At 46.0% G+C, this 27,222-nt stretch overlaps 1 protein-coding gene across 1 annotated transcript; it reads right to left on the reverse strand.

The window, feature by feature from the left end:
- Positions 1-8,292: 8,292 nt before the first annotated feature.
- LOC106012785 lies at positions 8,293-20,186 on the reverse strand (the record flags this gene model as incomplete). Its single annotated transcript, XM_013086732.1, is given in 1 exon segment — positions 8,293-20,186. A coding segment is annotated over 1 exon segment (10,768 nt), but the record flags the coding sequence as incomplete, so codon positions are not given.
- Between the last annotated feature and the right edge of the window lie 7,036 nt (positions 20,187-27,222).

The following is a 27,222-nucleotide window of genomic DNA, read 5'->3' on the forward strand; positions in this document are numbered from 1 at the left end:
TAACGTCTACTGCCATTGTTAACGACCAAGACAAATTTCTCCCTGCGAGATAAATAAAGATTGTCATTGTCATTGTCATTGTCATTGTTGATGATTTCCACTGTATTAAAAGTACAATAATTTACTGAAGGAAGGCACACGTATTGCTTTACTTCATTTTGCTTTCTATGCTATGAATTTTAAAAAATATATTATAATGTATTTGTATGATTGATTCAACCTGTTATTTTCATGAATTGTTATAACTCTGTTGATGAGACCATACTTTGACTTGACACTGCTTGGATTGGCTTTAAACAAGTTGGGATGACATTCCTGTTAGTTTTCCTCCCATATATCGATCTGAAATGGTCAGTTTGGTGTGCTCTTTCTCACAAAGTGAAATCCTGTTCCGTTTACTCTCTCAAAGTAGATCTAGCGGGTACAATAACGATCAATTCAGCTGAGGAGTACTGAGCGTTAAGATAGCCCAAACAAAGCCACAAAGGATCTTACATCTGAGACTGTCAGGACATGCATAAAGCTTTTGTTGAATATTCTGAAACCTGGAACATCTAAAAAAAAAATTTTATAACTTGATCTTTCATTTCTGTTGATGAAACATTTTGAAACTTGAAACATCTAAAAAAATTTTTTTATATAATTTTTAAAAATCTTGTGTTTCTGTTGATGAAATCACCATCCACATGGTAAATCTTACCCGAAATATTCACAATTCTTTTTTAAATGTAGAATTTTTTTTCCCCCTGTTAATAGGCTACAATCTAAATCATTGAAGAGGCTATGCCTGTCAAAGTCAACTGGGGCCAAGAGGGATACAACATCCCAGCACACAGACCGAGACACTAGATACAAATTCTCCCCACTTGGGAATCAAACCGGGGTCTCTTGCAAAACAATAAGATATTCAAGATTTAATATTTCTGTCGGTCCCTTTAGAAAGACGTTGTTGGCTTCATCGGTCATGTGACATCGGTGTGCGGAGAGGCTTGTTACTCTTCTGTGTACCGCTGTCTGGTGGTGTAGTGTTCAGGCACTTTGCTGTCGCACGCAGGAGACTTGAGTCCAATTACTGAGTGGGGAGAATTTTGTATCAAGGAAAGTATCTTGGTCTTTCTCTGCTGCTGCTAGGATGTTGTATCCCTTTCTGCCTGGGTTGGCTCTGAAGGGCAGGGTGGGAAGTCTGCCTCATAAAAGATCTAAATTGTGTGGATGAGGGTGTAAAAACACTTTGGCTACATTTAACAAAAAAAACCCCCAACCAAAACTCCTGTAAAGCTCCTAAAGAGATTCCTTGCCGGGAAGGAACCTTCACTCTTTTTAAACCAAAACTTGCATAAAATCTCTCATGCTTTTGATCTCGTGGATGGTCGAAGGGCACCCTTGTTGGTAGGTCCTATTCTTTTCTATCCCTCTGTTATTGCTGTCTGTCCGTCTTGTTTCTTCCTTGCACTTTATGAGAGTTATTGTGTCAATGTGTTTCTCTTTACTCAAAATCTAAGCATTTCATCTAAAGTTTTTATTTAATTTCGAAACCTTACTGAGCATGACATGTTGGCCTTTTGACTAAAACCCAAATTTTGACATTTAAAAAAATTGCAGTTTCTTACTTTGTGGTATTACTGTTAATTGCATCTGTGCTCAAGAAATATTTTGTCAAAATCTAAATTCTAAATGTTGGAAAAAAGTAAGAAATTATAATACATATATATATAGTGTTGGTGTTCCATTTTTATAATAGGCTGCAACAGTTTTTTCTCTCTCCTGAAAAATGTTGGTTGTCTGGGCTTATATTAGAACATTTGACCATCTTGTTGATGACATATTATATATATAATGTTAGTATGTTATGACGTCGTTCCTGCCGCCCACTCCTGTTTGATGGTGCTACTTCTGCTGGAAGGTTTTTGTCCTGGAAAGTTTTTATCCAAGTTTTCTTCTCTGTCATTCTGTGCCTGACTTTTGCTCAATGAAATCCTTTTTCTGTCAAGCTTGTTTTTATGTCAGCGTTTTTCAGTGAGAAATAACTTCCTATATTTTGTACAGAACTGATGTTGTTAGGGGACGAATGCATAATAATAAAATGTGGCATGACGCGGTGGAATCAGGCTCTCGTCAATTTTTGGGCATATGGAGTTGATGGTATCATCTTAAGGCCTGTCCATTTTCCTTGTTTTAGGTGAAAATGACATCCATCTATGTTGAATAGAAGTCGAGATATGTGTGATTGAAGGAGGTGAGGGTCATCTGGTTTCAGAGGTAAAATTAGCGAGAAAATGGCCGCCAAAGTCGAATTATTTTTTTAGCTTGAGAGTCCGTGGATACTTTAAATTAACTCTTCTTCTGTCTTTAATCAACGCTTTTCAGTAAAATCCACACAGAAATGTGCTCTCTAATGAGCATGAAAGGTGTTGAGCCAAAAAACAAATATTTGATAAAAATTCTCAAACCTGCGGAAAAATGCCAATTTCTTGACTTTGATTATGTTGAGGAGTGCCTGATTTGACCTCGCTGCCTCACAAATGTACATAATGTTCTTTGATTATGTTGACAAGTGCCTGATTTGACCTCGCTGCCTCACAAATGTACATAATGTTCATATTGTTACGTTATGGAGGCCAATTCTTGTCGCATTGCTTCTGTATCTTTTTTAATACCCTTTGTTTAATACACATTTTGATTTTCACACAGTACCACCAAATTTAACTAGATTAATAAATTCGTGACCTTCAAAATCAAACCAGACATGTTTGCTTTTCAAGGTTGCAAGTCGAATTGATCGTATTGTGCCATTATGCCAAAATGGTGGCTTATGCCCCTTCCGTGAAGGAAAATGTGGCTGGGCCTCTATTATCATTGATGAATCGGATTTGCACTAATTTGCAGTGTGCATTGGGTATAAAGCTACAAAAGAGAAAATGTAACCCAGATTTTTTCAGAACAGTTTGATATGGATCGAAATTGAAGTTGAAGGCCAATTAATAGCTTGGAAGTTGGTAAGTAGAAGGGAATTGATAGACTTGGAATAATTGTCAATGACTTTCAGGGGTTTTGAATGGTTAGCTGAATGCAAATTATGTATTTTGGGTACTGGTGTCTTGTTCATTTGTCATTGTTTGACCAAATGTGAAGCGTGCTGACAAAATGAGTTACATCTCGGATTCAGGCCTTCAGGAAATAGATACATCACACTTATAGGTGAAGTTTTTACAATTTATAAGTATGAAATAAAAGGTATGTTATACTTAATAAAGAATATAATGGCATCAATAGAAAATCTACAAATTTGGCCCGAGTGTCAACTTTTGGCCAGTATCTCCATTTGTGGACTGCGAGAAGTAACTCGTTTTGTCAGCGCGCCTCACAAATCTTTTTCAAAGTAGGGTGTACGGCAGTGTACTCAAACGTCCCAAATTAAAATTTTTTTTAAAGCTGGCCCTTTTAAGAATACCTTCTGTTGGTGTGTTTGAAAATAGTTTCTGCTGCTAATGACGAGTCAGTTGTAAGTTCAAGTAGTTTCTGCTGCTAATGACGAGTCGGTTGTGAGTTCAAGTCCCGGTCTATGCCATCGGCAGATTTGTCAACATGAGACGTACAATGAAGTATTTCATGTAGCAAAGCTTTTACTTCATATTTCTGTGTTTTTTTCAAATATCGTTGCCCTTGTACATGTAATAAGACCAGCTAACCCTAGCCGATTAAGCTTTGAAAGAGAAGAAAAAAAAAAAGTACATGTATTTGGTTTCATCACCACTGGGGAATTAAACTCAAGTCTCCTCCATGTGGAAGAAACTGCTCAACTGCTACATCATAAACTTCGCTCAGACATACACTGGGTAATTTCGTTTTCCCCCCTAATCAGTAAAATATATCAGAAGAAAGTGACAATAAGTTAAAATGTTTTATAATAAACCCTGCCATTATCTATACAGGTCATGTCATTGATCGTCATGTTATTTTTTATATATATATATGAGGAAATACACAATATGTAGCCTACTTACACAATTTGTACTTTTTATCTTGCAAAGGGAGATCCGTTGATTGCTAAATTTGCTGAAGGACCAACGAAACAGCTTGTTGCTATTTTATTAAGTTTTACATTTTAAGGATTGCATGCAATGAAAATGATGAACAATTGTTCCCTCTTCATAATCTGTATTTTTTATTTTTCCACTTTTGTAATGTTTTCTACAGCTGACCCGACATTTCTGTTCTCAAGACTCTGTTGTGCAGCATGGGACCATGTTTTATAAGCCAACACTTTCACTTTATACAGTCTGTTGTTTTACCAAATAAAGACATGTTATCAATTAATGAATTGATCTTTTTTTTTTATTCGTGCTAGTGGATGGTTGGAGGGTGCTCTGGTGTGGTTTGCTCCTTCTTTCCTATCAAACATCTATCGCTCTCCTCCTCCTTTTTTGTGTTTGTAACTCCCTTGTAACACCTCTAATCTTCTACACTTATATGACCTTATTGTGTTGCAAGTGCCGTAAAACTCTTACGAAAACCAAAAATTATTAGTGCTGATGACTGCTGTTGAATTGTTCAAACGTGTTCTTCTGGGGCACTGTTGATTGATTGTACTGACCAGAGTCTTCAAATATCAGGGGAAGTTTGGAAATGTTGTCTTGTGGCGTCGATGGCCTAGTGGTTAGGCACTCGGACTCGCAACCGTAAGGTCATAGGTTCCAATCCCGTCAGGGGCCCGATGTTGTGTCCTTGGGAAAGGCACTTGACACAAATTTTCCTCACTACTCCCAGGTGGCGGAAATGGGTATTCGGCTATAGACAGTAAAAGATCTTGTCTGTTTGATTATAGTGTTTGAGCGCGTGAAATCCGCAGCCCGCTCTGTATGCTTCCGCGGAAGCCGAGAATGTTTCAGAGTGTTCTCAGAGGGTCTGCTGGGGTAATAATAGTTTTAAAGCGCATAGAGCATGCTCTAGAGCTTGGATATGCACTGTATAAATGCAATTATTATTATTAATATTAAAAGGGATAGGCCCGTACCTTTTTCAACTTTTAACTTTAATTGAATGAAGCGTTGACAATGGACATTTCGGCCTTTCCATAAAAAGGGAAAAACATCGTGGAGATGATAATCTACAGACAAAAATTCTAAGCAGTGACAGAGCGTCACAGAGACTTTCTTTACCGTTGTTTTTGGCAGATACAACTTTCCTCTAACTAACACACAGAAAAACGAACAACGGCTCCATCATTGGGAAATGTCTTGGGATCGTTTATCGAGGTTTTGATGGGGCAACGTGCCAAGTTTTTTTTCTTTTAAAAAAAGTTAATCAAAACAAATTAGGTCATTTAAGAGGCAGGCTTCTGACCCTGCCTGTCTGGACCAACCTGGGTTGAGATGGATACAACAATATCCAGCAGAATTACGTAGACATTTCGCAACTTCAGTGCTTTCTTGTCCGGTCTCCATTTTTAATAACTGTGAAAACAGTTCATAATAAAGAGTGAGCTTAAGAAAATGTCACATTTAAAAAAAAAATGGAGATACGACAAGAAAGCACTTGGGTCGCGATTTGATAAAAATTCTCCCCTCTTAGGAATTGAACCTGGGTCTCCTGTGTGGGAAAGTGAAGCACCTACCCTGAATAAGATGACTGTGTGTTATGACAGACACAAAACTACTGTGAAGTCCACTGAAAAACAGAAACCTGCAGGACAGTCGGATTTACATCGGTTTACAGAGATTGCGTGAATATTGTTTCGTACATGCATTTATGTAAAGCGCCGAGAGCTGTGTTTACACGGGAGTGGGCGCTATAGAAATGATCTTCATTATTATTATTATTATTAAATAGAGAAAGAAAACAACGTGGGATTTAGTTTCTTTTGGTTTACCGTTGTTTTTGGATCATAGCGCAGCCTCTCTATTACGACATCGTCGGAACCAGAAACAAATATTGTCCTAGAGAGTTGTCGTTATAGAGAGGCAACCAAAAATTACGTATAATATACATTGTTCATTCATTCATCCAGTGCCAGATCTGCGACAGACATCGGCGATCATGATTTTCCATTCATTCCTTTGCTCGGATGCTCTCAGAAAAGCTACGTTTCCCTGATCTTTCCCTGTTACCCATTTGTTTAGGTTCCCTAAGTATGTTGTTCTGTCCTACCCCTGCCTCGCTTGCCTTCAATTTTGCCAGTGAGAGCAAGATGTTCAAGACCCTTATGTCTATTCAGGTGTCCCAAATAAGGCACTTTAAGGCTCAATATACATTGTATATAAGGAAAAAATCGTGACCTGGGCACCATGTTGCTATACAGAGGACGTCGTTATGTCAAAAGTCGTTATAGAGAGGCTGTACTGTATTAAAAGTATGTTTGGTTTAAGCAGACTCCACATAGTAGGCTATAGTCTAGCATGCACAAAGCGAAATCGGTGAGACGCTGAAATCTTTTCATCATGTACAACTTTCGCTATGTAGATATTTTAACTCCTTCCGTATGCAAGGGATTCCACAGTTTTACACTCGCAAATTGAGGTAGTAAAGTGTTGCTTTCAAATGGCTATAATTCAGTCAAATATTGATGAATTTTAGTTTTAGTAGAGGTTTTACAGCGCTCGGAACTGCATAAGGTCCTATGAGCGCCAGAAGATTAGATGTGTTACAAGAGAGTAACAAACATAAAAAAGAAGGAGGGGAGATAAGGATGATAAATCTACATTTGAAAGGAAAGAAGAAGCAAACCACACCAGAGCAACGTGGAATTTATTTTCTTTCAGTTTACCGTTGTTTTTGGATCATAGCGCAGCCTCTCTATTACGACATCGTCGGAACCAGAAACAAATATTGTCATGTATAGAGAGTTGTCGTTATAGAGAGGCAACCAAAAATTTCTTAAAATATACATTGTATAAGGAAAAAATGGGGACCTGGGTACCATGTTGCTATACAGAGGACGTCGTTATGTCAAAAGTCGTTATAGAGAGGCTGCACTGTATTAAAAGTATGTTTGGTTTAAGCAGACTCCACAGTAGGCCATAGTCTAACATGCACAAAGTGAAACTGGTGGGACACTGACAGAGGCAGCAAGGTTAAATTAAATCAGGCGCTCTTCAAAATAATGAAAGGTAAAAAACTAGCATTTATCCGCAGGTTTGGAAATGTTTATAAACTTTTGGTTTTTTGGCTCAACACCATTGATGTCCATTAAGGAATACATTTCTGTGTGGATTTTATTGAAAAACGTTGATTAAAGGCATAAAAATGTAAATTTTAGGTTTCCACAGACTCTCAAGCTTAGGAAATAATTAGGCCTAAACTTTGATGGCCTTTTTCTTGCTAATTTTACCTCTGAAATCAGACGACCCCCCATCTCCTTCAATCGCCAATACCTCGACTTGTATCCAAGATAAATGGATATTTTTTTCAATGAAAGTGAAAGCAAGGCTGATGGACAGGCTGGAAGATGATACCAATAATTACTCCATATGTCCAAAGAGAAAGCAAGGCTGATGGAAAGGCTTGAAGATGATACCAATAATTACTCCATATGTCCAAAAGGAACAATTGACAAGCGCCTGATTCCACCATGTCGGGACACATTTTTATAAACTATGATATATACTTCATTAAAATTTTTTTTAGAAAAGTAGCATGAACTGGAACTCTGAAACCGATCTGTTGGCTTAATTTTATTTAGTTTTCAACAGCTGTGTATAAATGTCATGTTTCAGCAATGGGTGTGGTCTACACTACTGTTTATTCAAGAACACATTTCTTCAATAGTAAATGTACCACCATGGACATAATGTGTTAAGTTTGTCATGAAAAACTCTTTAGCATTACTGGCTTTGTACATTTGCAATTAAATAAAGTCTTTTTGTACATTAGAATATTCTCAAAAACGAAGAAGAAAAGATTTTTTATCAAAATTACAAGGTTAGGTCGACCATTTTGTTCAAAGCTGTAGTTGCCTTGAAAGATATATATGACATATTTTAGAGAAATAGTTGTTCTAGTTTAAGTGCGGCAAGTGTTTTACGGCGCTCTCAACTGCATAAGGTCGTAATGAGCGCACAGGATCTCAAGTTTCAACAATGCTGCTTTGACAAAAGTATCATAAAGTTCACCGCGCATGTCTGAAACAGCATCCCTATATATCCGTTCCGAGCCGGCAAAGCATCGGTGAACTGTCTGGGAAAGCATGCACATGATTTGTTTGTATGTTTTAGTAGAGGTTTTACGGCGCTCGCAACTGCATAAGGTCATATGAGCGCCAAGGGGTGGGTGTCAACAGAGAAGTCCAAACGGGGAATCAAGCTTACTCAGCTCACCTTTCTAGCCTCAACAGCACAAAGTCTGCTTCGACTATCAAGGCACCCCGGAAATACGTACCAACCAAGGAGTACCAAATGTTGTATAGTCTAGTACATGGGTACTGTTACAGTCTTATACCCAGTGCACACTGACAATCAAATTCAGTCAAACTGAGTCGCAGCCAGCCATATTTTCCTCCATGGTGGGGCAAAAGCTACAATTGTGGCACAATTGGACGCGTTTAATTTTTAAGGTCACAATCAAATTTAGTCTTATTCGGTCGAATTGTGCCAAAATGGCAGCTTTTCTTATTTGTTTTAGTAAGAGTTTTACGGCGCTCGCAACTGCATAAGGTCATATGAGTGGGCAAATGGTAGCTTTGGACCCTCCATGGAGAAAAATCTGGCAGGCCCCGACTCAATTAATGAAATGAATTTGATTGTCAGCGTGTGCTGGGTATAACACAACTGTTCCAATGATCCGCCATGTCTCTGTCTGCCCTCGCCACATCCACACCCCTCAAGTACACAGCAGGTCACCGTGGGAGAGCACTGTGTTTCACGCCCTCTCAGAAATTGTAGCTGCGTTTTTGCACCCTCATCAACACAATTTACATCATATAGGAGGCGGGCTTCAATCCTGTCTGACAAGGCCAAACTGGGCCGAGAGGGATACAACGTACCAGCAGAAAGAGCGAATTATTCAATTAAAATGTTCCCCACTTGGGAACTGAACTCGGGACTCCTGCGTGCAATGACCTAAACGCTTCACGACAGACGCAGGCTTTCAAAGGTTGTCAACTGAAACCAGAAATACCATTGTCTGTCTTCGAGGACCATCCATTGTTGGCAGCACTTTCGGTACGAAAAAAAAAGTACAAGTGGGTGTATGAGTTAAGTGCCCCTTTAAACACTGTCAGGTCATTTAAGAGACGGAACCTCCGAATTTAACGTCCGTCTCTGACAGGACTGTGACAATTGGGCGGACGGCCTTGTTGGAAACACAAACAAACTGCCCTGAGATCTAGAAAGTCCAGTCTGGGGTTCAAAACAGGGCCATCCGCTCCGTGGACGAGCATCCCACCAACTGAGCTAACGGAGTGACGGCACTTGTGAGGTTTGACTCAATGCTTGCCCGGGACGATGACTCGGCGCTTTCGCCTGTGCCTGGCCACTCTCTGAGCCCCAACTCTCCGCGACGACTCGTAGCGAGCGTGGGTGTGGGGCGGAGGGGGCGGAGAGGCGAGTGACCGGCAGTCCCAGCTCCCCTCAGTCTCCGTCTCTGACAACGGGAGGTGAGCGTAGTGTGGCGGCAGCTGATGCACCAAACCATGAGGTTGAGGTTTGAACCCTCGTCGTTCACCGGTGAGATGGTCGCTGCTGTCCGGAAATTCCTCGAGTTGTGGCGGGCAGAACATTGCACCCCTCGTGTTACCCTCGAGGTAAACTGCGCCAGGGGGTACCGGTAGATCGAGACCTCTGTAGTCAACGCCGACGTTCAGCGTGGGAGGAGGCTTCAGCAGATACACTTCCTTGTTATGGTGGAAAGTTCCGTCGCTTTCCGCCTCCAGTTCTTTCTGTCTTTGGCCGTTGACATATGGTGCCGGGAGGTTGTGGGCCAACACTCTGCACGGTAAGGCTCTCTGATTGGCCGACATCCACCGAGAATGAAGACACTGATTTGTCAGGTCACACTCGTGTTGGTACCAGCACTGACTTGGATCAGAATCCTCCAATGTTCTGTTTTTTCTGCGTGGGTCATCGCCCGACTCGAACCTCCGCGTTTTTATGGCAGATCTAGACCGGTGTCTCTCTCGATACGGCTTCGGATCACACCCCCGGCCGTACTGCACTCTTCTGCACCGACTTGGAATGTGATGGCAACAGCTGGTACATTGTGACAACGTTGTTTGCGCACGTGGTAACCGGGTCCTGGTGGCATCATATTGCCAGGTGACACCAGCGGCCACAGTGCCTTCAGCTATTGTGTTGTTGCCACGGACAAAAGAACGGCCTTCTCTGCTATAACTCGCGTCGTCTGTCCCATCAGTGTCTGCAGAGTCTATGACAAAGACACAAGAGTTGTCTCCATTCCTCGCCGCAGCCATTGCTGTTCTAGCAGGGACATCGGGCTGTGGGGAATCCCCTCTCTCCCCGGCCTGAGTTTGTGGCAGACCGGCGCCGTTATAGCACGGCTTGTACCAGTCAAAGCTCACCTGGCTGTACGTGGACTCTGTCGATTTAGAGCCGTTCCCGGCAGGACGTCCCTCCCCCTGGGTGCTGCTGGAAGCCTGGCCACTACATCCCTGGCACTGACTGCGGCTGCTACATCCCTGGCACTGCACATTTGTTGCTATTGATAAGTTCCCCCGAGATGTACTCGTAGTGGCCAAGTGATCTTCCAGAGACAAGTTTCTCGCACAAACGTCAGTATTCTCGTCATCTTTTGAGATATCACTTCCAAACGTTACCCGATGCTCCCTGGGAGACGAGTGACATGGGCAGATGTCTGCCGTACATTCACCACCGGTCTGTGGGGAGAGCAACATGGATGACTTGTGGGAGGAAGAGGAAGTCCGCTTATTGTTGTTTTTGGTGACTCTGCAGGCTGTGGAGAAAGTGGCGTGAGTGGCCGATCTGTCGGGAGAGAGTGTGCGAGTCAGGGCAGTGCTGGTCAGATTGTCCGGAGTGACCGGAGAGCCCACACAGCCTCGCTGTAGATACAAATGTTCACACAACGTGGGAGACGGCGCGGGTTGGGAAAATGTTGCGCTGTTGTTGGACTGATGAGCCGATCGAGCCGCTCCCTGGCCGGCCAGCTCGCCTTTCTTTTTCTTTTCCTGGATCAGAGCTGACGTGACGTACCTCGTGGTCTTCTGGTCGCGTCTGGCAGAAACACTCTGATGAGAGAGTAGCCCCCCCTGGGCAGGTTTTTGTGGAGCGGCCTCCGACCACGTGCGCCTGGATCGTCTGCCCGTTGGCCACTTCAAAGTCTCCAGCTCCGGTCTCGCTGTGTTTTGCCCGTTCACCGATGGGACGAAACCTTTCTGGAGCCTGTCGTTGTAACTGCTGTTGGAGACTTTGCGAGTGGCTGCCTCAGGCGTGGTTCTGGGGGGGTCTTGTTGCGAGGACTCCGGCTTGTTCACGCTGGTGTGGCTCCGTGGTGTCGTCAGCTGGTGCTTGCCCTCCTGGCTGGGTCCGCCTGTGGCAGACGTCGTGCGAAGATTGTCGGGAGAGGGGAAGGTCACAACGCTTCCTCGCGGCCCTTGACCTTTCACCTTGTACCTCGAGCCGCCCGGTGCCCCCGCAGTTTCAAGCTGGCGTGTGGCTGCCAGAGAAGTGTCCACGTCGCCACTGTCCAGGATCTCTATCTGCCCGTAACTTGAGCTGTCCACGGTGGGCGTCTGTCCACTCTCCCCCAGCCGGCGGTTCTTCCCCCGAGATATGGTGTGTGTGAGGGCGGCGTCCTCGTGTGGGGAATCCACCTCGTGCGGACTGTCCGCTGCGGGGGAAGGTCGGCCCGGAGCAGGACTCAGGTGCCACATGACCGGTTCTTTGCTTCTCCACGCCGCGGCTCTGTGTGGTGGCGTGGTTGTCGCTGCTGCATTCCGCGCAGCGTGGTCTTGGGGTCTGCCCGGGTCATCGTCCGGACCGGCGCGGCTCGTGACCAGACTCTCGCTGATCCAGCTGACCTCCACGTCTGCTGAGCTCTGTACTGACCCACGAGCCGTGGGCTTCTGACTCACCGCGGGCGTCTGAGGGGTTGCGGGGAGAACAGCGTCTGCCGGTGAGTCTCCAAAGTTCTCTAAAAAGTTGACGCGATTGCTCACGGCTGTTCTTTTGAGCCGCGGTGGTGGCAAAGGACTTGCGGACGGTTTGTCCGTTGTGAAGGATTGTGAGGGGATTCCTTGATCGGGGTGTTCGGCCTTTGGTTCGCATGTGGCCGTGAGCTCCGTGGCGACGTCGGCACAGCCTGTGTGCTGTAAATGTTCTTCTAGCGAGTGGTAATGTCGCCTCTTCTTGGACATGGGTGTTGAAGCCACCACAGGTCTCAAACCTTTACCTTTCTCCAGCCAGTAGGACATGTTTGGGCTGGCGCTACTGTCCGCAGTGAAACTGGCCGACTTTATGGAAACCCTCTCGAGATTCGAACCCATTTTGTCCGGGGAGCTGCTTGGACACGGGAGCTCGCTGCTCGACGGTGAGTGTTTCCGGATCACTGTGTAGCTGTTACTGTCCTTGACCGTGGGTGGCACGGGGCGTGTGGGGGAGTCGTGAGCGCTGACCGTCACTAGCTGGGCAGCTGAGCTGACGGGAGATGTGGGTTTCACCGGGGAAATATCCTCGCTGTTCTCTTCCGAAACGACCAGTGTTTTCTCCAGGTCAACGGTTGGCTGTGAGAGTGTGCAGCGATTCCTCTTCAACGCCCCCTGACCTGTGATCAGTACGTGAGGTGTGCCGGCCCAGGGCTGTGTCGTGACATTGTCGTCAGACCCTTGACTTTTGCTCCCGACTTGTTTGGTTTGTTTATCGGTGTTTACAAAATACCGAGCAGTTCTGGGCGTTTTCGGTGACGCACGCTCAGTTGTTTGGATGGCTCTCCAAGCGTCGTCTGTGCTTTTCCCCTGAGAAATAGCTGCGTGTTTTGCTCTGGTCAGTTCTTGACGGTGGACCAAGGTGGGTTTTTGCACCTGCTCCTTTTCCCACACTGCAGTGTGTGGCTTCTGTTTTCCCCTCTGGTGGATCTGGGCTGCCAGGCTGGCAATAGACGGGGCCATTGCTTTCTGCAACGCCAAGTGCACTTTGGACAGTTCTTTTTGGAAATCCGGACAACACTCTGAAGCAGATGGCATCCTTCTGCCCAGAACTGGTTGGCCTTCAAGGGACACTTCTGCCTGTTCAAAGACAGCGCTGTTATCTTGTGGCGTTCTGTCCGTCGTGTGAAATCTCACTTTTATTTCGTCCAGATATTTTTCCCTTAGTTTGTCCACATTCTCTAGCTGGGAACGGCTTTGTTTGCAGGGAAGGGTGCCCTCATCTTGCCCCGGGCTGGGAGTTCTGATGTCGCAAAGACTCCTCACGGGGCTCATGTTGGACATGGTCAGCTTGACCACCGCCTGGGAACAGCTGTTGTGGGCATTGTCTGATGAGGAGCAGTCTGAAAGTTGTGAGTTTGTGTCAAGTTTCTCCGGCAGCGAGTCAGGTAAAAGACTCTCTTTCACATCCTCCAGGTCTAGGGAGTGGAATGGAGACAGCTCCGTGGAGTCTCGCTCGCCAGACGAGGGGGGAGACAGATCCCAGGTGTCTCCTGTCATTGGCTCCACATCATTGACCACGTCTTCTCTTTCTCTGTGTTTGTTCACTGCCTGACGCTCTTTCCTGGCCAGGCCAGACGGTCGCAGCACTGCCAAGTCCGGGCGGCTAGTTCGGACCTGCTCGTGATTTAATGCTTTCTCTTTACGAAGTGACGGGGAACGAGTCTGTTCCTTCAGCCCTACAGGCTGGAATTCTTCCTTGGCTTTGGCCAGTTGGCTCATGGTCAGCCTCAAACTTCTGCCTGCAGAGTCCAGGCTCTGGCCACCCGAAGACCTCCACTTGAGCAACCTACTTTTGGTCAAGTGCCTTTGTTTCATTCGTTTACTTTTTATGTCGCGAGCCTCAGCCCTGTCCAGTGACCTTGATGTCGTCTTGCTGAGAACAGCGTTGGATGGGTTTTGCTGCGGTATACAGTTCCCATTTAGACTTGTAAAAAGATCTGATGGTGGTTCTTGTTCAGTCCTGCTGGACTTTGTCCTGTCACTCGAGACCACTCTGATCATGTCGAGAAGTTTGGCGGCTCTGTCGTTCCTCTTCGGGGTGCGCACCTGTGCCGGGGCCATAGCAGGGCTGATGGAGTAGTCCACCATCTTTTCAGCGCCTGAGGGAGGACTTGTGTCGGAGATTTTCTCCATCTCTTTCTTCAGCAGACTCTGGATCTGCCGCTTGAGCTGGCTGGTGCCCTTCCAGTGGGACGCCCGTCGGTGGCCGCCCTGAGAGGAGAAGCGGAACAAGGACGTGTAGCTGCTCTTCTCCGTGCCGCTGCTGGGGTGTTGGGGGGCGGCTACGGTCGGCTCGGGTCCTTTCGTTTTACTTCGGTCGTTGGAGGGCCAAAGTCCAGGTGGCTTGTAGGGAGAGAGTTTCTTCCCGTGCAGGGAAGACCAGGTCCTCCAAATGGGTATCCCGCTGGAAGGACGCTGGGCACGTCTTTTTTCCTGAGCAGGCAAACCTTTTGAGGTTTGTAGACGCCGGACATTTCCCATGTTCTCTGCTCTGCCCCACTTTGGGGAGATATTTTCTGATGTTTTGTTCTCTTTCTTTAGATTCTGCCCAGGCAAAGCATTGACGAGTTCTGGTGGTGCTCTGGAGCTGGGGTCTTGCTCCGGTGGGTTCACCAGTTTTTCCAGCGCGTCTGCTGCGATTGCAGCGGCTTGCTTGAGCGTTGGCGACGTCCCTGTGCCAGGGCTCATGTCTGCTTTGATCTTTTTCTGGTCGTAACTGTGGGTGGAGCGGAGATAGCCGGGCGGGGCCGCACTCGTCTTTTGTGTGTTTGGGGAGCTGCCAGGTTGGCTTTTCGATCTCTTCCAGTGGTCCCGCTTGTCTCCCCTGCTGGTCAGGCTCTTGTTGTTGGAATGGGAGATACCCCGAGTGGTGGAAGATTTTGGTCTGCTGTCAGTGGCCAGAGTCTGTGGAGAGTCCACAGGCAGCCTAGGGCTGGGCTGCGTCACTTTGCTCTCTGCACTCTGTCTCGGGGTTTTCCCGCCTCTCTTCAAGTAATGAACTTTCCTTTTGGGGACGTCGGGGTCATGTGACTTCTGACCCACTGCCGTCTGGTGAGGACCAGCGCTCTCACCACAAGAAGTGACCTTCATCTGTACCGGGCGGTTGGAGACGAATGTGTCTGGTCTGTCATCCCCAGCCTGACCTCCTCGCCAGTCCTCTTCTTTATTCGCAACTGCTCCAAACCGTAACAAAGTGGACGGCTCAGACGGCTGGGCCTCTGCCCTCTGCTGTAGCCAGGTTTTGTAACTGGCAGTGGTCGCTTCCCCTGTCGCCTGCTGGTGTTTGTGGCTGTTCTTTTTGTCCTGTCTCCACCTTCTGCTAGAGAGATACTCGGCGTCTGCCACATCCACCGGTTCACACCGACAGCTGTTTTTGCAGTGCTGGGATGAGGTGGCGCGTAGATCTCTGCGAGCCACCATTTGACCTTCATCAACCCTTTCTTTCATTTTTGACAGCAAACCAGTCTTTTCAATTTCCGAGGGTAGCCTTTTCAGAGGTCTTTGTGGCTGGAGCCTTTTGTGAAAGAAAAGTGTATTGTTAGTAGAGCTCTTATCGCTTAGTAGCAAAGATGACTGACATGACTTAGGAACAGGGCTATCCGAGTCATCCTTACTTCTTCCACGTACCTGCAGCCTATTCCGGCCATTATGTCTTTCCACATATTTCTCTTTTTGAAAATGACCATTGCCAGCATTTGGAACGTGTGTTTTATGAAAACTAGTTTTGTGTCTCGAGCCGATTTCATAGAGCGTTTTTTGAAGTTGTCGTCTGGCTTTATCGAGCCCGTGGTCGCACAGCTGGTTTTGTGGGCTAGTGGCGGGTCCCAGGAGCAGCGGTGAAGTAGAGCCGCTCTCGGCTTTGCTCTCTCTCTTGACCTGTTTGTAGCTGGGAGAGCTGGGCGCGGAACTCACCGAGGTGGCCTTCACCTTCCCCTGGTGCTCCAGCTGGGGGGCAATGATAATGATGGGCTCCGACTGCTGCATCAGATAGGGGATCAAAGCCGACAGGTTTTTCCCGACAGGGGACGTCTTCTGGAATTCCTTGTGCTCTTTCAAAATCGAGCCAGTTCGCCGAAGAGTAGGGACACGTGCCTTTAGCCTGTCATAAGTTTTCAATGCTTCTGTGGGCGTTGCCGTTTTCGTATCATGGTCTTTTTGGGTACCCTGGTAGCCGTGTGTTGTTCTGTTTCGGGAGTAAACAAACTCTTCTTCTTCATCAACAGCTGCTGTTCTCTGCCCGTGTCTGCACAGACCGTGCTCGGGAGCTGTCTTTCTGTCAGAACATTGTGGCCGTGGGGCGCCCTCAAACTGTGTTGCTGGCACAGCTGGCAACTCTTGCCCGGTCCCGAGGGAAAACAGAGAAGGTGTCGATCGACGGTTTGCGTTTGTTGAAATGACGTATCGTGGGATCTTGCTCTGAAACACACGCCCCTTTCTCTGTGTGGCCCTTGTCTCTTTCTTAATGGTGCAGGGGCTGATGTTTGCTGGACTCTGAGCTCCTTTGGAGGTCAAGTGTACCTGATAGACACTATCAGTGCACGCGTCTTTCCTCTCACTCTCGACTTTCTCGCCATGGTCAAGGTCGTTCTCACCCTGGGCAAAGAGGGTCTCCTCTGCCTGGTCTTTTGTTCCACTGAGAGATGTTTGGGCATTGGGCTGTAGTGAGGGTTTGTCCAGGTCTTTGCTGTCATGAGTCCCGACATCGGCGCTTTTGGTCATGGAGGTAAGAGACTCCACCATGCATATATTGGACTGGATGAATCTACTGGTCACCCCCATCCTCTGACCTTTGACTCCACTTTCTCGACTGTCAGCTTCGGACGATTCCATCTTGTGGACAATATCCTGAGGACTGAGGTTTGTGCTGACGTCTACACTGACGTCATGACTGGCAAGGTTGGCTAGGCTGAGCCTGGGGGCGGTGTCCGTGGGGAAGGCAGGCAGAGAAAAGTTGGACAGTATGTTCAGTGTGCTCTGGGAGTGGTCTCTCTTTGACGAGTCGGCGCTTGCGTCCTTGGAGGCCGACGGCTTTTGCCTTGTGGCGTCCTTCACCACACCTCTCTGGCCGACGTCCCTGGGCCTGTGTGGATCTAGATCTTTGAGCTCAGGGTTGTGGCCCCTCGGCTCAGGGCTACAGCATGTAGGCTCAGGACTGCTCATGTAGCCCAAAGCCACCTCGGAGAGAGCTCTACCTCCCTCTGAACTTTGCTTTTCAGCCCCGCATTCATTTTTCCTCCCTGTCTTTGAAACGGGTACTCTAAAGAACGTGTACTTGTGCATCTTAGGCCGCTGTTTGAGCAGCCTTGGAACTTGCCTGGGGTAGCTAGGCCTCACCTTCAGAAGTTCCTGTTGTGCGCCACGAGGGGGCTGGCCATTGGCTCCCAGCTTCAGTCCAAAACCTCTCTTTTTCTGCAGCGACAGCAAAACCATCCTGTTCCTCTTAAAGACAGACTCGCCGACTCTCGTTTCCGGCCGCCATTGCTTCAATGGAGCCAGCTCATCATTTTCCTCCCCGACATCTTTCCTGATAGTTTCGCAACCATACAGGCTTCTGGACGTAAACTCCTTATTTCCTGGCTTCAACTCTCGGGCCGCAGACTGAGCCGTCTTCTCAGCCACTCTCTGCTCCGCTCTGCCTGGAACTTCCTCTCTTCTGCCATCTGCTGTGTCTCTGTGCTCAACACCGCGGGTGTCCCCAGAAGCCCTCTTTCTGTGTGGTCGCTGAGTAGAGTAAGGGGCAAACTTCCCCACCCCAGAGCGAGGGACAGGCACCTTGGACACCCGGCTAGCCTCACACTGGCAGTAGAATGTCTTCTGACTTCCCACGGGACACTGGGGGTTAGTGGAGGAGGGGCAGGTCTCCGGCCCATCTTTGCCTACCATTTTGCCTACCACTATGTCTCTTTCGGCCGCTCTGGGAACGCTTTGAAATTCTTTGTTGAACTCTACCACTTTGGAGGTCCACTGGTTTTGGAAAAAACTCCCCTTGAACTGAGTTTTTGGCACGGGACGCAGCGTGAAGGAAGACTGCTCTAGCGCGGTGGGCACACTCTGTTTGAGAGTAGACGTGTTGGATTTCTCCTTCTGACTCACACTCCATTTTAAACCCTTACTCTCTTTGCCACTTTTACTTTCCTTGATGCTCTGACTTTCTTTTCCCTTGGAGCCACAGCTGAGCGAGGTTTGCTGGGTTTTCTCTAGAGTGCAGACCACAGGACGGCCAGTTTGAGAACTTTGCCTCACTGGGCTGGATGGCTTTTCCTTCCCACTCGTGCGAGTATGAGGGCGGATCAGATCCCGCCCTCCCATGCTGGTACAAGCATCCGTGCACTCCTTCGTCTCTTGTGCTTGTCTATCCTTTTGACCCCTGGGGTCGGGATTGTCCCTTGGGGATTTCAACAAAAGCGTACATGGATGTTGCAGATCAGACTCCGACAACTGACCTGACTTCCCCAGTTTTTTTGCAGGACTCGACAAATCATCGTTTTGAAGGATGCCATTGTTTCGTGCAACAGTTGTGTCCAGTTTTCTCTTGCTGGATGGTCTCAGGTCAGAATTGGGCGATCCCTCCTTGGTGGTTTCCCTACTTTCATTTGTTGACGGCTTGTCAGGCTGACAGTCGGTGTGTGAGCGAGGTCCTTCATCTTTTTCCTCACTACAGACGGCGTGTTGTGATGCTTGAGGGATGTGTTGGGTGTGTTGTGATGCTAGAACAATGTGTTGGGTGTGTTGTGAAGTTGGAACAATGTGTTGGGTGTGTTGTGAAGTGTGTTGTGATGTTGGAACAATGTGTTGGGTGTGTTGTGAAGTGTGTTGTGATGCTTGAGGGATGTGTTTAGCATGAGGTGAAGCTGGGGGCCTGTGTTTAACACGTTGTGAAGCAGTAGGTTTATGTGTTGCTGCTACTGTCTCAAAGTGCCAGGCTGGTGACAGACAAGAGGAAGAGTGTGGCTCCAACGCGCTGAGCCTTGACCTTGCCACAGCAAACTTCTCCCTGCCGGCTCTGTCGTACACCACGGTGGGGCTCTCGGAGCCCGCCCCCACCTCCCCACTGTCCACAGCACCTGCCGTTTTCGCCACATCCGAGCACGTCTGGTGAGGCAACGACTCTGTCGCCGACGTCTGTCCGGGTGGGGGCGGTAGCCGGCTGCGCGTCTGTGTCTGTGGCGACGCAAAAACTGGCTCTGTCTGGTGCAGATTCCACACTGCCCGCACAGACATGACACTGTGTCCCTGCGAGGGTTTCGCACGTCTCGGCGAAGAAGCATCGCGTCTTCTCTTGGGGGACAGTAGCTGGCCAACGCGTCGGAGTAAAGATGGAACGATACCAGAAATGTGGATGAAACCCGGAACGCTGGGGTGTCGTGAGCTATGTTTTGAACCAACTTCCTTCTTTTCTACGTTGTCCGACTCGGTAATCTGATCGCCCGACGAGGCGGTGTGCATCACGTCAAACAGCAAGTCTGCCACACTTTTATGCTGTGTCTCTGTCTGGCGTTTGGACAAACCGCCCAGCGAGGAGCCCACTCTTGCCTTGTCACGTGACTGCTTACCTACACGCTTTCCCTGTGGGGACGACAGTTTGGTCTTTCTACCCGTTGGAATTTTCTTTTTCTGAGTTCTTTTCGTTTGTGAAACATGGCTTCTCCCCCCGTTTTGGAAATGTCCTCTCCTTGGGCTGGCCTGTTCTCTAGCAGTGCACCTCTCCCTGTGAGCCATCAGGTCGCCAGAGAGCAAATCCTGCGCCGCTTCGTTCACCGTGAAAGTCGAACTACTTTTGTTCCTGCTCACGCTGAGCCGTCGCGACTTGTGCTTGCGTTTGCCACCAGGTGGCGGCACGACGATATCTTTGCTGTGGCCGGGCGGCACCTTCCGATTTGTCTGGCTCCTCCCGTCTCGACCCCTGACCTTTGAGACTGCGGTTAGCGGCGGCTTGTCCGTGGAGCTACTGGACGGCTGAGAGAAGGACAACTTGTCTTGAATCTCGTCCGCCTCCAGGTAGGTGACCTCGTTAAACTCGTCAATCATCACGTGGGAAATTGTCTCTTCTCCCGTCCACGCCTCTCCTCCCCTCCAGCTTCCCCTCTCTGTGCACTCCTCTCTTCTCCCACACGCCAGGCCCCTGGTCGCCGTGCTGCGTCATCTCCCGCGCCGCTGGCAGCACACGCGGGGAGACGGGGGGCTTGTGGTGGACAACTCCCGACCCCTGCTGGTCACCCTGACCCCGGACGCCACCCGTCTTGACCTTCCCAACAGCCCGGTGGGAGGGGAGGGAGCGGAGGGAGGGGGCAAAGGAGTGAGAGGGGAGGGAGGGGATGAAGGAGTGGGAGGGGAGGGAGGGGTTGTGTTGACTCATCTCCACCACCAGCGCCAGTTCCGTATCGTCCCGCAACTGTTTCGCTTTGGCCGGTTTGCCGGTGAGCCCGGCCTCTTTAGAGTTGTGCAGGCTGGATATAGTTGGAGCTCTTCTGGCTCCACTCTCCGCCCTCCTCATTCCACTCTCCGCCCTCCTCCCTCCACTCTCTGCCCTCTTCCCTCCACTCTCCGCCCTCCTCCCTCCACTCTCCGCCCTCCTCCCTCCACTCTCCGCCCTCCTCCCTCCACCACTTTTCTTTCCTCGAGACCAGCTTAGCTTTTCTTTCTTTCCATGTAGAGTACCCTGCCTTTCTTTCCACCTCAGCAGTGGGCTTTGTATTTTTTCTTTCCTCCGCAAAGGACTTGGCATTTCTTTCCTTCCTGACAGTGATCTCACCTTTTCTTCCTTCTCCAAGAGCAGATTCTGTCTTTCTGTCTTCCTGCTCAATACCTGACTCTGCAGCCATTCCCGTTGGTGGGACGCTTTCCTCGGACTTTGCTCGTCCTGTTTTTCCCTCCAAAACCGTTTTCCTGAACTGGTTTCTCCAGTGTGGAGGAGCGGACTTGCAACACCCTCACTTGTAGACGCACGCATTCCTCCTTGTGGGTTTTCTGTCACTCCGTCTTTGTACTCGTCGCTGGGTGTGGTTCTGCTGCAGACACTGGCCACGTCCAGACAGCTGAGCTCCTCCCGGGGAGAACAGAACACAACGTTCTTCTTGGCTGGCAAGTCTCTGTAAATAAACAAAATAAACACCGCTCACATTTTAGAAAATAAACAAAATAAACACCACTCACATTTTAGAAAATAAACAAAATAAACAAAATAAACACCACTCACATGTTAGAAAATGAACAAAATAAACACCACTCACATGTTAGAAAATAAACAAAATAAATACCACTCATATTTTAGAATACCATTACTAATCCAACAGTGACACACAGTCGTGACAGTGGAGTCTGCTGAAACAGAACACTATTACTCCGAAAAACAACGGAAACTGAAAGAAAAGAAAATCCCCAATTTTTTTCCGTCTATTCGAGCAACCTCTCCAAACTGAAAATCCGGCAAACCCGAAAAAAAAATCCAGCGGTCTTGCAGATTTCAGTTTAAGATGACTCCAAAGTAGGCTAGATCTACCTCTGTTTCCCCACACACATGGATGTGAGGTATTGGCTTTCTGTGTTTTTTGGGAGGACAGAGAAGTACATCAACTCAGCAATAGTCATTTAGTGCTTGCAAATAGGTATAGTGTAGTTTAGTTTAGCTTTAGTAAGAGTTTTACTGCACCTGCAACACCATTAATTGGCTGCTTGCACTGTGTGCTTCCCAGGAAGCCAAGAATGTTTTATATGTGTTCATGGGTGGTTGGCGGTTGCTCTAGAGCGGTTTGTTCCTTCTTTCCTATCAAACATCCATCGTCCTTAGCTCTCCTCCTTCTTTTTTGTGTTTGCTACTCTCTTGTAACACCTTTAATCTTCGGCACTTATATGAACTTACTGTTTTGCAAGAGCCGTAAACCTCTTACTAAAACTAAAAAACCCAGAAGAAATGTGTTCAAGGGTCTATTGGGGTAAAAACTAGTTAGAAAAGGCATAGAGTATACTGTAGAGTTAGGACATGTGCTACAGAGAAGCAGTTATCATTACCTTCGGACTGAAGCACCATCTAGCCTCACAGCCTCTTGCTCTCTGTACTTTGTATCTTCAGCCGCAGGATTGGGCACACCCAACTTTTTCTTTTTCTACAACAGAGTGAAACAAAACAAAAATAAAAATGATGATTTTGATAGTCAGCTTGGCCAGAAACAACAATGACCATGGTCAGACATAACTACTGTTTTGGTGTATTGGGAGGCCTGGGGTGGAGGGAGGGGGGGTGGGGAGGAAGGAAAGAGAGGTTGTTCATTGATTGATTGGTGGATTAGTTGTGGCGTCGGTGGCCTAGTGACTTGTAATTATGAGGTTGCGGGTTAAGGGGTTCGAGCCACGGGCCCGACGTTGTGTCCTTGGGAAAGGCATTTTACACAAATTTTCCCCACTTCACCCAGGTGGAAATGGGTAACCGGCCATAGACAGCGAAAGATCTTGTCAGTATGTTAGTGTTTTAGCGCCTATAAATGGCCGCTGGCACTGTACACTTCCCAGGAGGTTGAGTTTGTTTCAGAATGCTCTAAGGTCTGCTGGGATAACAGTATAGATTATGAACCGCATAGGGCTTGCTGTTGAGCAGGGATTTGCGCTATACAAAGCTATCTATTATTATTATTATTTATTCTTTTTCTTTTTGTTTCTGTTTCTTGCTGCTTTTTGTTTTTTGGGGGGTTTTTTTTTAGAGGTAGGGGTGGGGGGATTATGAAGATAAACAGTTTGCTGTCACCAGCAGAGGGCCCCATCTTGCCTGCTTGCGAGGTGCCAAACATATGCCACTCGCTCTTTGGTGATATGTCAACTCCACTCGCTCTCTGGTGATATGTCAACTGACAAAAATAATATTGTTGTTGTTATACCCTCGCCGAAACAATTTAGATCATTTAAGAGGCAGGCTTGGACCCTGCCTGTCAGTACCAGCCTGGTCTGGGAGAGAAACAACATCCCAGTAGAATAACTTTTTTTTAAAAGTGGGATTTTTGCGGCACTTGCAACACAATAAGGTCATATAAGTGCCGAAGATTAGAGGTGTCACAAGAGAGTAACAGACACAAAACAGAAAGAGGAGAGATAAGGACGATAGATGTTTGATAGGAAAGAAGGAGCAAACCACACCAGAGCACCCACCAATGACCTACGTAGATTAACTGACATATGCGAGAAGAATTCTCCCAACTCAGGAAATTAACTCAGGTCTCCTGCATGCCACAGCGGAGTGTCTAACTGCTATACCACAGAGTCTAACTGCTACACCACAGATGCCTGTGTTAACTGATAATCAGGGACAGAAAAATGTGGACCCCAGAAAGCTGACAGCGAGTGTTCTTTCCATCTTTCAAACTGCAAATTGAGCATACAAAGTCAGGCGCTTGTCAATAAGATGAAATCGAAGAAACCAACATTTTTCTGTGCAATTTTTATAGAATTTTTGTTTAAGGGCCCTGCACCTTGTCCCTTTAAAAACACATTTCTGTGTGGATTTTACACCCAAAAAAACTTGACCAAAAGCACAATAAACATAAATTTGCTTTTAAAATATGTCCCACACAACAAAACGTATCACACAAAGGGTTGAGTACATCTTACACAACATGCACCAGTTACCTTCCGGCCTCGGCCAATTCGCCTGTACTTGTTCCACAGAAACTCAAATGTCACCCACAGCCTGCGTGCAGAAGTATGAGAGAATACTGAAATTTGTCAAAGTAACTAAAGTACCCGTACAATTGGACCCGCTATAGCTACCACCTGTTCAAGACAATCATATGTACAAATGACCACTCCCCCCCCCCCCCCCCCCAGCATTTTTTTCTACCTCCTGACTCTGTCCAAGAAGTCCAGCTGTCTAAGATGACCAATTTTTTCCTCGACAATTAATTGTGAATGTATTTATTTTACAGCACTATTGAGACAGTTGATCACGTAAGCAACACACCAATACTCCATTTCTTTCATCCGTTTTAGTCAACAGGAATTAAAAGGAAAAAAAAGGACATTTAAAGTTTGTCCGTTAACGTACAAATCTATTTTAAGAACCTTGATAATAAAAATAGTAAGTCAATTAATGTAAATATGCAAGAAAATTATATTCTACGATCGATTCATTCACATGTTTGTAATTTATAGATCTAAACATACTGTATCTATTATTTTTGTTACATTTATTTCCTTAAAATTGTTTTTTTTTTTTTCCCAGTAAAAATGTTAAAAACAACATTCATGATTCATATTTCATCTAAGCATCTACATAGCTCTGAAATATAAGTTTCTTTGAATTAAAAACCAGGGATAAAAAGCTTGTGAAAGACAAGAGCCATGGCAGGGATCTGTCACTAAACGAAATCAACGGGAACTAAATTTGTGTTCCGCTCAACGAGAGCAGTGATACTGACGAGCAGAGAGAGAAGGAAAATCCCAGTAGAAAGAACTGAAAGTCCGGGAGTGTGAGCACCGACATGTGTGCGTCTGCGAGGTCATCCGCGTGTCTCGCCCCAAGGGAGCTGGGCTCAGAGTCTCTCAGGAAAAGCCAATTCAGCATTTCTTCTTCCATCGTCTCCCTTATGTCCTGCCGCAAGTGTTGTCCTGAAAGTCGAGTGATTCTGGGAGAGCCAGAGGGTGCTTCATGCCTCTGGAACAAAACAACCCATATTGTCAAAAGCTTCCTCGAGGGGGCCATTCCACACAAAGTGACACATGTAATGCATTAAAGATAACCTGCTGAATAAAAAAGGATTTTAAGCAGCGATAGATCCAATCTTTATAATCAATTTATCATCTATATAGACGGGAGGGGGGTTAGAGCCAATATTTGTCTACAATTTAGCCGGCGGCTGACTTTGAATTAAGTTATAGGTATCCACAAATATTCTGTTACGCCTGTCTGTTCAAAAGTAATGGTCAGTAGCCAAATGTCACTTTGTGGGCGGTTGGCGGGTGCTCTGGTGTGGTTTGCTTCTTCTTTCCTATCAAACATCTATCATCCTGATCTCTCCTCCTTCTTTTTTATGTTTGCTTCTCTCTTGTAACACCTCTAATCTTCAGCACTTATATGACCGTATTGCGTTGCAAGTGCCGTAAAACTCTTACTAAATTAAAAAAAAAAAAATTAATTAAATGTCAGTATGTGTGAATCATGTACGATGGAATGGTCCAGGCTTAAAGAGCTATAAGAAGTGAAAACAACCACTGTGTTAACAACTGACTGTGTGCAAAGACCAGACCAGACCATCAATGATTTATTTATAGAGGCACCAGCCATCCATGTCCATCTGTTTTAGCCTCTTTTTCCTGTTTTCGGATTAATAATATCTTTTTGCCAATTTATTGCTTCCGCTTCTGTGTACCCCATATCTATGGTTCTCAACCTGGAAATCGCCTATAATTCGCTGTAATTGCCTCCCCCCCTCCCCCCACTCCCTTTCATCACCCCCCCCCCCCCTTAGTGTCATTATTTATGTTACCGTCTATTTTTATCGATAACACGTTTATGGATTAAGGGCAGTATTAATGATAATTAAGAAAAAAAACCCCCCATCAATTAAATAATAAATAAATAAATAAATACATACATAAATAATAAATAAATAAATAAATAAATAAATAAATAAATAAATAAATAAATAAATAAATAAATAAATAATGCTAATGATTACCATAATACAAATATTGATAATGAGAAGAAGAAGAAGAAGAAGAAGAAGAAGAAGAAGAAGAAGAAGAAGAAGAAGAAGAAGAAGAAGAAGAAGAAGAAGAAGAAGAAGAAGAAGAAGAAGAAGAAGAAGAAAAAGAAGAAGAAGAAGAAGAAGAAGAAGAAGAAGAAGAAGAAAAAGAAGAAGAAGAAGAAGAAGAAGAAGAAGAAGAAGAAGAAGAAGAAGAAGAAGAAGAAGAAGAAGAAACACGGTCATAACATCAATATACAAAACAATAATACTAACAATAGAATTGATTTGAGTAAAATAATGAAATAATATTAAAATAATAAATGGAGCAATATTATTATAAATCAAAATTTCTAAAAGGACACTACTTGGAATCCGCCGATTGTATGGGATCAGATACCTTGTATGAATACGTTCAATTAGGTAATTCAATCCATACAATTTGAGGTTATATGTTCAGATCACCATTCTATGTGCACAGGCAAATAGAGCATGGTCACCTCAGACGACAGGGACTTAGGATTATGATACTGGAATCTTGATTGCTAGTCTGAAGGAACACTGGAAGAGATCTCTATGAACACTTTGTGGTGCCGAGATCTCTCTATACTATAAGAAACACTGTGAAAAACTGTTGATATATTAATCTATTACAGTAAAATCACATCCAACCGAGTCTTTGAATTCGATATCAAATTGGGATGACTGAAGCCGAGTCTAACATAAACATTTTTGATCGAGAATAACCAGGGATGTCTAAGACAAATCACAGAGCTAGTATAAAGGGAAGTGATCAGTGGTGTTACAAAATACTTGTTTATATATGAGCGGTTATTTACCTTGGCACAATGCTCCGCGGCTCCGCGGAGTTGGCCTCGCCAAGAACAGTTCTATTAGAGTCTAGTATTAGATCTATCTAGATCTAGATTCTAGATCTAAAATCTAGATCTACATGACATTTTCTTTCTAACTTATGCCAGCTAAAACTGTAGAAACTATACTACTGGAACCATCAGTGGTTCTGCGATCACTTAGATATAATATTTAGAGATCTTCGGCCTTTCGATTACCTCAGCACCTGCAGTGCAATGCCTGCAAAGCGCACGCACAGTGCAAATATTGTAATAAATTGACTTGAGTGCTGTGTGCAGTGTAGGGTGAATAATCAATGGTCGTGTTTCTATCTCTGATAAAACTTGATAACGTAACAAACTGTCAAACTTTTTCTTTTTTCTATGACAATACCATGCAATGCTCCAGGATAAACAAAAGGAACACAAAAAGAGTCTATTAATTGCTACTGACCTTGTGGATTTTGGGGAATACGCGATGTCAATTCCGGATGTTCCCCGGGGGTTGAAGTTTGCCATTGTTGTTTTCCTAGATCTACACCATCTGCGCTAAGAGATCTGACGTAACACATATTTCCGTGACGTAGGCGGC

The sequence above is a fragment of the Aplysia californica genome, unplaced genomic scaffold, assembly GCF_000002075.1.
Source record: "Aplysia californica isolate F4 #8 unplaced genomic scaffold, AplCal3.0 scaffold00497, whole genome shotgun sequence".
Taxonomy (NCBI): Eukaryota; Metazoa; Mollusca; class Gastropoda; order Aplysiida; family Aplysiidae; genus Aplysia; species Aplysia californica.